The sequence below is a fragment of the Drosophila novamexicana genome, unplaced genomic scaffold, assembly GCF_003285875.2.
Source record: "Drosophila novamexicana strain 15010-1031.04,08,12 unplaced genomic scaffold, DnovRS2.1 tig00000870-arrow-arrow-pilon, whole genome shotgun sequence".
Taxonomy (NCBI): domain Eukaryota; kingdom Metazoa; phylum Arthropoda; class Insecta; order Diptera; family Drosophilidae; genus Drosophila; species Drosophila novamexicana.
In genome coordinates, this window is record NW_020824830.1 from 245,126 (window position 1) to 258,420 (window position 13,295).

General features: G+C 41.3%; 2 protein-coding genes across 2 annotated transcripts; one reads left to right on the forward strand and one right to left on the reverse strand.

The window, feature by feature from the left end:
• Positions 1 to 4,442: 4,442 nt before the first annotated feature.
• Positions 4,443 to 9,055, forward strand: LOC115764826 (GATA zinc finger domain-containing protein 10). The gene is made up of 3 exons (XM_030708075.1): positions 4,443 to 4,503; positions 7,308 to 8,275; positions 8,516 to 9,055. Exons 2-3 carry the CDS (start codon positions 7,357 to 7,359, stop codon positions 9,019 to 9,021), a joined length of 1,425 nt encoding a protein of 474 aa, XP_030563935.1. The 5' UTR covers positions 4,443 to 4,503; positions 7,308 to 7,356; the 3' UTR covers positions 9,022 to 9,055.
• A 782-nt stretch (positions 9,056 to 9,837) lies between these two features.
• Positions 9,838 to 13,111, reverse strand: LOC115764784 (vam6/Vps39-like protein). The gene is made up of 7 exons (XM_030708024.1): positions 13,012 to 13,111; positions 12,477 to 12,949; positions 12,189 to 12,414; positions 11,881 to 12,128; positions 10,940 to 11,820; positions 10,482 to 10,884; positions 9,838 to 10,414 (listed from the first exon to the last, which is right to left on the reverse strand). Exons 1-7 carry the CDS (start codon positions 13,079 to 13,081, stop codon positions 10,115 to 10,117), a joined length of 2,601 nt encoding a protein of 866 aa, XP_030563884.1. The 5' UTR covers positions 13,082 to 13,111; the 3' UTR covers positions 9,838 to 10,114.
• Positions 13,112 to 13,295: the final 184 nt, after the last annotated feature.

Here is a 13,295-nt window from a genome sequence, read left to right on the forward strand (position 1 = left end):
CAACAACAACAGCAATAACGGTAATAACAGTGCTGGTAAACACGATTTAATTAAAAACTCAAAATGGCCGCTTAGTAGCTGCTTTATGTGTTTTGATTTTGTGAAGTGGCCCGGCGTATGGCGAATGGCGAATGGTCGAATCGAGAAATTTGTAAATTGCACTCATTATGGGTTTTGATTTTTGAGTGCCCGATGAGTTTCTAATTAATTTTCACCGGGGCTAGGCATTTATTGAAAAATGCGCGCATAAAACGCACAAAAGGCTTTCACAACTGAAAACGGCCGAAATAAACCAGATTTAATGGCATTTGTTTGCCAGCCCGTGCACCCAAAAGCCATAAAAGGAATTCTATACAAAAAACAGAACAACAACAACAAGAGCACGAAAATACGTTAAAAAGAGAGCAAAAGAATCGACATTATAAACAACATTATTAAAAACATGCCGCAAATGTTTTGCTGCGCTCAAATTTTTGAGTCCATTTTGTTGTCGACGCCGGCAACGGGCGCTTTACTAAGCTCATAATGATGTTTGGCTGGCAAATTACTATTGCTATCTCGCTTGCACATTGCGAGGCTAATCAAATTAAGCGTAGTCACAAAAGCGAGAGTAAGAGAGAACATGCGAGAGTAAGAGGAAGCCAGCAGGCAGGCAGGCTGTGCTTGCGTGTGTGTGTGTGTGTGTGTGAGCTTGCGTCTGTGTGTATGTGTTTGTAGCTACTGGCAACATCTAATATCGGTGTGTGTGTGTGTGTGTGTGTGTGTGTTGCGGCATGCAATAACGTAGTGCAGCTCAATAATAATAAAAATATTTCTGAGAAATGCGGCGCCTTCTTTGAAGCTCAGGCAGTAGGCCTTTGGGCATAAAAATTAAAGGTGTATAAGCGAATGAAACTATGCCCAAACTGCGCACACATGTTTAGTGGTAAGAGACTTGAACTAAAAGCATCTAATTTGTACGAACGATTCGGCAGTTGACTCAGAAAAAATGTCTAAAAGCCCTTCAATAACCTTTTATTATGAATATATAAACAAAAATGGATTTTGCAATCTATGTATATATGTATTTAAGAAACGAAAAGAAGGAAACACATTTTTTAGATTTCTTCGCTACAACATCCGCCCTGATAAGTAGGCAACGTTTTTTGTTTATCTTCCAACCTTCTAATGAAACCCGCAGTACACTCCTGTGCATTATAACGGTAATTTAATTTGGCTTTACTTTGCCAATTTCTTCCGTTTTCTACACTGGCTTCATGTTCATGGGCTTTACGTTATAATTCATAATGAAAAAAGTTTTTGCATGCCCAAGAGTTGGTTTTGGTTGTGTTTCTTTCACTTTTATATTATATATTTTTATTTGCAAATAAATAAATATTACGGCCAGGCCAAGATAACAGCAACAAGAATTGCATTATTATCATCATTATGATGAGCCGCCTCCGCCAACGGCGAAGTTTATCAAAAGGCAAAACAACAATGGCGGCGGCAGCGACGCCAACGGCGACAGCGACGGCGACTGCGACGCTGCCTCGTTCCAACTCGCTTCATACAGATGCACGGACACATGCGCAGAAGCAATACGCACACACACCGACACAGACGTACACACGCACATGCACACTCACATAAATACATGGACCACTTGTAACGTGTGGAATTTTTTTTACCCTTAATTCTCATGACACAAACAATGCAAAAAATATTAAAATTGCGGTAAATAAACAAATTTTGAGATAATGAAATATATGTATATGTATGTATATACGCTTGCCATTTACTAGCCTCACGCACACACACACACACACACGCTCATCGAGCTTGTGTATATATACTTGTGTCTAAGTGTGCTGCACTCTCTCGCTCTCGCTGCCGCATGCCCAATTTGCTCTTTCTCTGCCGCGCGGGCAGCCATTGCCCGCACCCTGCCAAGTGGCTGCCCAATTCTTGTGGGTACATTAGCACTAATGATGATTGAAACGACAAACGTGTCGCCTCGGCCTGGGCCTCAGCTTGAGCAGCGGAAGCTGAGCAAGAGAGAGAGAGAGAGAGACGGAGAGAGAGAGCGAGAGCGAAATTCCAGGCTTTGATTTAAAATTTGTATCTCGTGGCGGGGATTTAAAGATGGGCGCACATGCATGCTCTCCACGTCCGTTCGACCGAGCGACCAGGCGGGCAGCCAGGCACTTGGTATTCCATTTTTCTTTTCCTATCCTTTTGCATTGATTCACTTTGATGGGCGCTAATTGGGCTTTTTGTGCTGGTAATGATCGTTGGCATTTTGTGTAGTTTATCAGCTAGTAAATTTAAAACTTTGCTTTCAAATTTGCAGCCAACATTTATTCTAGCTGTCCAGATATTCTGACCAGAAATTGAATAGACTTTTTGATTATTTGCAGATGTGTGTAAGGTTATCTTAAAAATAAGATTAAATTTAGTATACAAATCAAAAAGAATTTTTTGTTTGACTGAATTTAAATTATCTATAGAACAGCTCGCGGAAAAAAATTCACTCTTATATTACTTTTTATACGAATGCATTTAGCTCTAATAGAATTCGAATATTTAAACTGGCATTAGATAATTTTTAAATTATAAAATATACTTTTTGATATCTTTTAAGATATTTAAGTCAAAATAATATATTTATATAACCAAGTTTTACTCTTGGATTACTTTTGAGATCTTGAATCCAGGCTTCACATGGAATTCGAATATTATAACTGGCATAAGATGATTTTTAAATTATATAATTTTATGTTTTATAATTTTAAAGAAATTTAACTCAAATAAATATTATTGATATGAAGAATTGCATTACTTTGACTTTTTACTCTTGGATTACTTTAGAGTGCTTGAATCCAGGCCTTGGCAACATGTCCCAGCCGAGCTTTTATATACATCCTTTTAGGTTTGCTTCGTAAAATGACGTGTTCGCTTATTGCCTAATTAATTACGAGCTCTAATGGCGTTTATCTTAGCGCTCGCTGCGCTCCTTAATCATCGCCTATTATTAATACTGCGGCGCCATATTGTTTTCCCACTTCTGGCAACGCCCACTCGCCCAGCCGCCCAGCCGCCCAGCCGCCCATTCCGCCCACTCAGCCGGCAAGCAGCCAATTATCCATTTATTTCATAATTTCAATAACTTTTCATACACTCGCTTATGAGAAGAGCTGTCCAGGGCAGGGCAGTGCAGGCGGAAGGAAGGATGGATGGATGCGATAGGTGGACGGGTTGGTGGTTGGGTGGGTGGTGGGTGGTTGAGTTTTTATGTAACTGCTGGTGGTTGCTCCTGACAATCTGAATGATGATGATGTTGCGACCCTTCCTGCTGCTGCTGCTGCTGCTTCTGTAAGTCCCGGAAAAAGGCAGCAACAAGCGGGTTGAGAGCCGCAGCCCACACGTACATGAGAAAAATCACAGCCACAAAGCACACACACACACACACACACACAGGCAGAGACACGCACACACATTCATGCAGCGCAAAGCTGCGCTGCTGTCGCCGAAGTCGACGTCGACGCCGACGTCCTGCTGCAGCAGATAATGTAAAAATTGTATGGCCAGCAAATTTTTGAATTCAGTTGAGCTTGCAACACGCTTCCGTTCGCATGCGGCCTTCGATGTGGCGCACATTTTCCGCAGATTGCCCGACAATTTTCCCAATTTTCCACGACTTCAATTGTAATTGTCGAAACGCGCGCAATAGTAGGCACCAGTTTTTCCCGTCGGCCAATTGAGACTTTGAGTTCAGAGTGTGGAAAAGTGAAAAATATGCAACAAATGATAACAAAATGAAACTTTGATAAGAAAACTATATAACATTAAAGGCACTAACGGTTCCCTAATTTTGGATAACGGTTAAAAAAAACTAACCTAAAAGCACTTAAAGGTTTGTTTCCCAATATTCCCCATTATTATCAGAAAAAGTGGGAAATTAAGCTTTTTAAACATAAATTTAACTGGGAATTTGGGTCGTATAGCCAGTAATTTTAGGGCAATTTCTTGAACAATTATTTAAACGAAGAAAATGCAGAATTTTTTATTGTTATTTGGGCACTATTTTTGGCTAAAACTAAGCCGAAGTATTGGTTTGTTCTCTCTGTGTTTCCCGAATTATTTTTGAATGAGATGTAGATTCTGTTAAGATAATAAATCTAATACAAGTCTGATAGCAAATTCTAAAGGAAAATATCATTAAAAGTGATTCAAATCAACGCAATAACAAATTCCAATTTCTGTATATAGTTCATTACCATAAGAACTTATCTTATCTTAACTTATCTCTAGCCATATCCGTTCATTCGTATATAAAAAAGAGCATATCTTAACATCTTTAAAATAGGTTCTTTAATTTAAAGTTCTTAGTTCTCATAATTTGATAGTATAGTAATCACAGATATCCTTTCCAGAAAGATCAAAAGAATTCATAAAATTCAAATTGGAATAAATGAATAATCCGTGGCATAATAAGATAAACTCAAGAAAATTTCAAGATGGGTTAGTATAAGATCATATAAATGCATGTGCAGTGTGTTCCTTATCGCATTCTATAACTAGAATTGTGAATATAATCAAATAATAATAGTTTAGCTTTAAGTCGTGAAACGGGTGCGAGTTCGAACCCGGCAAGCAGAAACAGTATTTTATATAAATTTGAGGGTTTAGTCAATCAAAAAGGTAATATTTTAAGCTGATTCTTGCTTTGGTAGAACAAGTTTCAGGCAAAGACAATATATATTGTTTATAACAAGGTATATCCCGACTAGAGCACCTTCACTTGTTCAAGAATAACATGTTTTCGGAAACTACAATGTAGACATGTCCCTTTATACGTTCTACCTAAGCATCTATTGGTATAATCTCTCGGATTGGATCTCATCCAAAGGGGATTTACGTACATATGTTATAAGACTAGGTTCAGTAGCCCTTCAATAATAGTTAAGTGCGACAAAATGTGACGAAGGTAAATAGATCGCATTAAAAATATGCCAAATGGATATTGGAGTTTTCGACTCTAGAAAGTATATAGTGTGAAAACTCTCTTAGGCGGACAGTGACCGTCTGGAGATTCCTGTTCGCCCAAATGAAGTGTCCGCCTTATAGAGGGCAAATGGGTTTGGCCTTGGATTCATAATAGTTTGACTTAATATGTCCAAAAGAGTTTTAATTGTGAAAAAAAAGTCTAAAGGAGAGTTCGATTTTGAATCTGAGGCACTGGAATGGAATATGTTAGAAATGTGCTCTATTGTAAAAGCTAGAATTTTGCAGTCGAATATACCCGATGCCAATTGAAGCTAAGTAGAGTTATTCGCAGTGTCGGGTAAATTTACACTCTCTCTCTTTCTCTTTCTCTCTCTCTTTCTCTCTCTATATACCCGATACCAATTGAAGCTAAGTAGAGTTATCCGCAGTGTCCGATAAATTTACACTCTCTTTCTCTCTCTCTCTCTCTCTCTCTCTCTCTCTCTTTCTCTCTCTATATACCCGATACCAACTGAAGCTAAGTAGAGTTATTCGCAGTGTCGGATAAATTTACACTCTCTCTCTCTCTCTTTCTCTTTCTCACTCTCTCTCTCTCTCTCTCTCTCTTTCTCTCTCTCTATATACCCGATGCCAATTAAAGCTAAGTAGAGTTATTCGCAGTGTCGGATAAATTTACACTCTCTCTCTCTCTCTTTCTCTTTCTCACTCTCTCTCTCTCTCTCTCTCTTTCTCTCTCTATATACCCGATGCCAATTAAAGCTAAGTAGAGTTATCCGCAGTGTCGGATAAATTTACACTCTCTCTCTCTCTCTCTCTCTCTCTCTCTGTTGATCTTTAAAAAAGTTCGTATTCACCTGACAAATTTAATCACATTCCCTAGTTTCCCAACCAAAAAGTTCGTAGTACTGTGTCTTAGCCGGGTAAACGAGTATTTATTTTAAGTTTAGGGACTTTTAAACAAAGTTTTAAATTTTACGCTCTACATCTATGGATATACCAAATATACAATGATCAAAGTTTGTTGTTCATATAGAGAAAATATTACCACATATTCTTTATTTATTGTTTAAACAAAATAGTAAATGTTACGCCTTAGCTATACGTTTATATCTGAGGATATATGAGGAAATACGCAAAAAATCGAAAAATGTTCATATAGAGAATATATTACCACACATTCTATATTTGAGTTCATTGGCAGAACATGAAAGTCAAGTTCTATAATTTGTCTGGATTTGTTATATATTAAATCACCTAAAGCTAAGTTTGTCAAAACCGCGTATTTTAAATATTTTTTTAAATGTCTGTATTTGTGGCTTGAAATATTAAAGAACAATATTTCTACAAATTTACACCTGTTTATTTTCTTGGAGATATTTGCAAATACCTTTGGCTTGCCATTGAGTTTATTTGGGAAATTAGTTGAAATTTACAGCTAGGACATAATGCGATTAGCACCATCTACCCACAGTTATTTGTACTATATTCCTTAATGAACCCAATTTATTCAATGCGAGCGACACAACTTGACCACGTTTAGCCTCATGTGTGTGTGTGTGTGCGTGTGTGTGTGTGCGTGTGTGTGTGTGTCTTAACATTTATATATATTTGAGATTGTCTGGCTATCCGTTGGATATTTAACGCACCTGAGCAACAGCAGCAACAATTAAGCAGCAAACTGTGACAAAGTCTCAATTAGGCTATCAAATTGCCAGCAGGGACAGCGACAGCAGATGCATGAAGAGAGAGTGAGAGAGAGAGAGAGAGAGAGAGAGAGAGTGAGATAGATAGAGCGTGAACGAGAGGAGGTGAAAAGCATTGCAATTAAGTGCAATGAATGCACTCACTGTGTGAGTGAGTGCATGTGTGCGTGTGTCCGTTTCTCTGCCTGTGCGTGTGCGTGTGTGTGTGTGTGTGCGTGTGCTTCGCTGCCTGTGCGTGTGTGTGTGTGTGAATGTGTGAAGCAGTCTGCGGTCATTTGCTGCTTTATTTGCCTGGCCCAACCAGTTGTTGCTGCCCGCCATTCATTGCCGGGTCAATTGTTTGACTAAGCTGCATTTAGAGATTCTTGACTTGGTTTAAAAGCCACCGACGGCTGCACTTGGGCCAGCATTTCCATTTCCATTTGCATTTGCATTTCCACTTGGCTTCAAGCAGCTCCGATTACAGGTGCTTGCGGCTGGCCAAGTGCCACTTAATTGTGGGCATAATCAGAGCCAGAGAGACAATTGCAACTGCAGTCGTTGACAGCTGAATGCCATGCGGCTGACCAAGTCGGCGACAAGTTAACATTAACACATTGCTCTTGCATTTTTCAGCTAACCAACAAGTGAGACGGAGGTGACCATCTTGTGCCAAATACTAAGCATGTTGCAGAATCCTTCCAAATATCACGCAAATCCCTTGTCACACTTTCTGGCATTGCATAACACACAAGCCAACAGTGTTGCACAAGCCCAAGCACACGCACACGCACACGCACACGCACAAGCACAAGCACAGGCACACGGGCATGGACATGGACATGGACATGGACAGTTGCAACCGCATCATGCACTGCCTTCGGCGGCGCTGGCTGCTGCAGCGGCGGCAGCTGCAGTGACGGCGGCGGGTCAAAGTTCGTATCAAATGGAGCTGCACTCAAACCAGCAACAGCAGCAACAACAGCAGCAACTTCCTATTGGCCTCCCAACACCCACACAAACACAGGCGGACACACACAACCAGCAGAGGGAACAGCAGCAGCAGCAGCAGCTGGCGACTGCGACGTCGCACGCGCAGCTCATTGAAGCGGCCGCGGCGCATACCTCCCTCGATGTGGGCAAGTCGTTTACAATAGCCGCCATTTTGGGTTTGCAACAGCAGAGCAAGGACTATAATAATGCCATTAATCTGTCGCTCAATGGCGTCAACTCAGCGGGGGGCGGTGCGGATGTTCTCGACCAGGATAACAATAACAGCAAGTTCTACAACAACAATAACAACAACAACAATATCAACAACAACAACAACAGCTATGGCACTAGCAGCAACAGCAACAACAACAACAGCCAAAGTGTAAATAACTTTAATTGTGATAGCAGCGGCAGTCGCTACCTGGCCGCAGTGCAACATCCGCATCCGCATTCGCATTCCCACTCGCAACAGCGTGCAAATTTTGCTGCTGCCGCTGTCGTCGCCGCCGCCGTCAGCGGCGCGCCCTCCGCATTGCAGAGCCTTCAACAGCTCCACCAACATCACGCTCAGCAGGCATCGCTCAGTTTCCAACGGGACAAACTCAAATCGGGTAAGTCAAGCAGTGTTGTCAAATGGCTAAATTCAATGTTAGAAATAGCTACAAATTAGCAATAAACAGAGTTGATTATAGTAAAATGCCAAAAACTAGCTAACCCAGCTATACTTTTGGCTGTTTCCGGCTGAAGACATCAGAACATAGCCAAACTAAGCTAGAAACCAGCTGAACTGGCAGCACTGAAGTTAGCTCTAATATAAAATGGTCAATCCTGTGTTTTATTTTCCACGACAGACTCCCAGAAGAAGAGCGCGCTGAAGAATAAGCGAGTGCGAACTATTTTTACACCGGAACAGCTGGAATGCCTGGAGGCGGAATTCGAGCGCCAACAATATATGGTCGGTCCGGAGCGTCTATATCTGGCACACACGCTCAAGCTGACGGAGGCTCAGGTGAAAGTCTGGTTTCAAAATCGTCGCATTAAATGGCGCAAACATCACCTGGAGCTCACACAACAGCGTCTGGCGCTAATTCGTCAAACGCAATTGCCCGGCGGAGCAGCAGCAACAGCAGCCACTGCATCAACTAACACCGCCGTGGAGCTGCCATTGAACGCCGGCTGCAGCACGGCCTCGCCTAGCCTGCTGGAGGAGGACAACGACAACGAGGACAGCAAACAATCGCTCTCACTGCCGTTACGTCCATTGAGCCGGGCGGCATCCGAATCTGATTTATCCATATGCAATGATTCCCTAGATCTGGACGGCGATAGTCTTATGGATGGCAGTGAGGAGGCATAAACAATCTGTGCGCAGCCTCAATTGTAAATATAGCGAAATAAATATGTACAATATGCAATAATTTAAGTATTCAATATTTTCAATTCAGTAATTTTTCTACATCTCGCAGTATCTCAAGATCAGATTGATTTGGGAATTTTCGAATTTACGTACATTTCTCCAGAACTTTTGAATGATTTATACTGTTGTTGATTTGCCCATTAATTTAAAACTTAGTAAAAGTTAATGATTATAAATTAGCTTTAGTTATTTATTTTATTTTTATGCAAAACAATTTTAATTTGTTGAGAAAATATTTGAAGTCTGAGCTTTTCCTCTTCAACAAACGGAAATATTAGGCTTTAGCTTGAATAAAATCAAGCAGAAATTTCCCCTCGATTATATTTTTATAAGCTTTTACGCGACTTTCGAAAGAACTAAAAATGTTTACATTTAGTTTTACGTTTTTTTGTAAATATTTCCAAGTTATATTATATATTTATTTTTATTCATTATATTTTCATATCATTCCATTTTGTTTGCTTTCGAGAAGGCATCTTGGAAACCAGTATCTCAGTTTATAGCCTGAAACTTCGAATGGATCGGTCTATTTGCTGCAATTTATCAGTCGGGTTGAACTATCGTATCATATGTTAACAAAATATAACTCCGACTGAATTGCCAGCGGGATTGGGCTACTGTATTCACCATAACTAAAACCCAACCGACCTTAAAAAGTTAAAAGTCGAAGGAAAAATTCAATAGGCATACCCACAATCATACATTATAGTATAATGATACATTCAATACGCGTCGAATAAGCTAATGCTTGTTTAAATCTGTAGACAAACAAAGAAGTTAGACTTTCATGCAAATAACTAAGTCTGAATTTGTATACATGAGCTATGTTTTTGAAAACTAATATATTCTCTTAAGATATTTATTGCAAGTGAATCGCTTGCCTTAAGTGTTTTATATAATTCTAGAACTATTCATATTTTCAATTCAGAAACAGTCTGATTTCGTACGAATTATGCTTAGCATTTACAAATATATATCTTAACTTAGAAAGACTTGTCTACTTTTGAAATTATCACATATGAAAAGAGTCGGTTTATTGTTGTGTTGCCGACACGACTCTGTCGTAGCAGGACAGATGCACAATTTGACCATCCGGATAGCGTACAAAAGCAGTTTGATTGGCAAAGCGCTTCTTGCACTCCGGACACACAGTCGACTCATTCATTTCAAAGCTCTTGCTCTTTTCCTGCTCGATGGCCGCCTCCAGGCGCGCCGCCTCCGCTTGCAGAAGTCCGCGCATAATTTGGCGCTGGTGGCTTTCGGCCATCTGGGTGCGCACCACAGTCTCAAAATAATTTTTCAACTCATGCATGTAAATATCATCCGGCAGATACTGCAAACAAAGTGATAATTGCAATAGGAAAAGTCATTGGCTAAAGCGGCAAACAAGTCCAACTCACTTCCAAAATCCTTGTTGGGTCAATTTTCACTGTATAGGTATTTAGCAGGTGCAATGCCACTTCTTTGTTTGGTCTGAGGAAGTCTGGATGCATGGTCACGCCCTCGTAGGGCGGCTGAGGCACTGGATTCAGTATGATCTGGAGCAGTATATTAAACACCTCTTTGTCCTGTTCATAGTTTGCCTCCGCGTAGTCCTTGGCCTTCTCCACATCACCCAGCACTTGTATGTATATGGCCAGTACCTTATCATGCTTTTTGAGGCGGCCCAGAATTATGGCACGCTCCTCCAGCAGCATGGTGGTGGGGAAGTGTTCCAGTACGTGATCTGGGGAATAGTATTGAGATTCCACTAGCATCTTAGTCATTTTGGCGCGCAAGTGCGGCAGCTCGGGTGTTTCTTTTCTGTCAATCAGCGAATACATGAAATCAATTCCCCAAAATCAGAATATCTACTTACCCCTCAGCCTGCTGAGCCAGCAGGCGCTGCACTTGCTCGCTGTACTGCTTAAGAAGTGCATTGTGGCGCAGTGTATTGGTGTCACCCCACTCGTCGATGACATGCTCCAAGTAGGGTATAACGAGAGTCTTGTGTTTGCTCACCAAAAAGTCAAGAACTTTGGCACGAGGCAGCTTCTCCACGGCGATCAGCTCATCGGTGAATATTGTTAGACCTTCCTCCGGATTCTCAGTTAATACCCAGTCGGCAAATTCAAAAATTAAGGGCAGATTGTCAACGCCCAGGGCCTGAAGATAGGTAATGGTGCGTTTAAGACCCTGCAAAACAGATCCCTCAATGTTCGCTTGTTCCTTTAGAAGCGTCAAAGCCTTCTTGTGCTTTCCTTTGCCATTATAGAGAATAATAAGCTCGGAAAGTTTGTTATTTTTTTTGAGCATTTTCTCCGACTCCTCCAGGTGACATTGGTTAAGGCGCAACAGGGGCGCAACCAGCGCATCATTTGTCTTCAGATAGCACTTGAGCAGCGTCGTGTCAATTATCTCAAGCAGGAAATTGGAGATGCCCTTGGTATCGAGCAATTTCACCACCTCTCGTTGACGTGCTTGTGCCAGAAACTCAATAAGCGCCAAGTACGCATTCTCTAGTTCATGATCCTCCAGCTTTGGTACACTGGACGTTGGTACTGCAGCATCTGCAGTGGTCTTTGGTTCCGGCACGAGACTCGGGAAGAGGCGTATCACATCGTAGGGATCGATGGCGGCTTTCTCGAATTCCTTCATGGCAGCTGCGAATTCTTTATTGGTAAACAACTCTTTGGCATATAGCATGTGTATCGAGCGTACGGTCTGTGCTTTATCGCTGGCATTTTCGTCGGAAATTTCCTGCAAATGGATGCAATATGGGCTACAGCTATAATAGAATCATATTCAGGCCAAACTAACCGTCAGTTCGATTGCCAGCTGAAATTTCTTTTGCTGCAATAACTCCTCGCGCTGCGTTGGAATGTCCACGAGGCGTATGCACCACAGCTCCGATGAAGCGGCGGCAAAGATGGTGCCCTTATCGGAGCGAACTAGAAACCGGGTATTCCTCAGCTCCGGCATGGACTGCACAAACGTGTCCTTGCCCACCAAGCTGCGCACCTCGACGGCATTTTTAATGCGCCCAACAGCAAATGGCTCATCCCAAACTGTGAAGATTGATATTGTTAGTGTCATATAATATAATGCAGAAGATAGAAGAAAATTACCCAAGCCCAAAAGCGGACTTGTCCAAGGCGTCAACGTTGTCTTGTTGCTCATTCCGCCGTCAGCACAGCCGTCTTTGGATTTGTATTGAGCGAGATCAATGTGCATCAGGTAGTTTTCCTTCGATATGCCAAGCATGTTATTACGCATTAAGCAAATGTTGGGCTCCTGGCTTATGGTGGAGGAAGTAAGAATGAGCTTGTACATCGTTGGCGGATTGCTGGATATCTAGCAGGGGAGTTAAGCTATGCTTATATCAGTATATATTTATATCTGGAAATGTCACTTACATCGTATAGAACGTATTCGTTTTTGTAGCCAACACAGACGAGCTGGTTAACCCAGCACATTGCCTTGGGCACATCGATGAGCTCGATGGCCAGCTGCAGCGATGCGAGCTGATCCTTTTTCCAAAAGAAAAACACCAATCGACGTTTTATGGCACAACCGATTCGTATAAACGTTGCCACTTCGCCCGTTGTTGATTTGCGTGTGTCCACATCCATGGTAAACAACGTACAGCCTTTTGTCTCTAGGGATTTATGTATAAACTCGAAATTGTTCTCGATCCGGCTTATATCACACACATGAATCATATTGTCGGTCAATACAAACAGCAAATTCTCCGGAGAAACCACCTCCATTTGGGCAATGGGTTTCTTGCTAAAATTATTGTTGAACATACGCATATCGACGCCTGTTTGCGTTTCCACCGCGTACATGATGAGCTGACCGCTTCTGGTGCCCAAGATGACTTGATTACCTGCTTAAACAAAGGTAAGCCATATTTTGTTTTTTATTTATATATCTATGGCTGTAACTTACCGTATGCTGCAATGGCTTCAATTTGAACGCCTTGCTTCAGTATCGACTGCACATTGTAGGCCTTATGCATTTTGCTTTTTCAATTGGCATAAATGCCTTAGCGCAAAACCAAACAAAAATCGACTTTAGACAAAAACAACACCCAATGCCCAGCCCAGTATTGCAAAACAGCTGTTAAATGATCCACACACGAGACATATTTGTTGGAACAATTGCAGAACAATCAAAACATTAATTTGTTTATATTATGTCGGTGATTTTATGAGATAAAATAAATATTTTAG

What these genes read in the sequence shown, in the direction of transcription:
- LOC115764826 (XM_030708075.1), top strand. Translation starts at nt 7,357, where the DNA reads ATGTTGCAGAATCCTTCCAAATATCACGCAAATCCCTTGTCACACTTT. An exon ending in ACGGGACAAACTCAAATCGG is followed by an intron (nt 8,276 to 8,515) that starts GTAAGTCAAGCA and finishes TTTCCACGACAG; the next exon opens with ACTCCCAGAAGAAGAGCGCG.
- LOC115764784 (XM_030708024.1), bottom strand. Translation starts at nt 13,081, where the DNA reads ATGCATAAGGCCTACAATGTGCAGTCGATACTGAAGCAAGGCGTTCAA. An exon ending in AAGTCCGCTTTTGGGCTTGG is followed by an intron (nt 12,129 to 12,188) that starts GTAATTTTCTTC and finishes CAATCTTCACAG; the next exon opens with TTTGGGATGAGCCATTTGCT. An exon ending in CTGGCTCAGCAGGCTGAGGG is followed by an intron (nt 10,885 to 10,939) that starts GTAAGTAGATAT and finishes GCTGATTGACAG; the next exon opens with AAAAGAAACACCCGAGCTGC.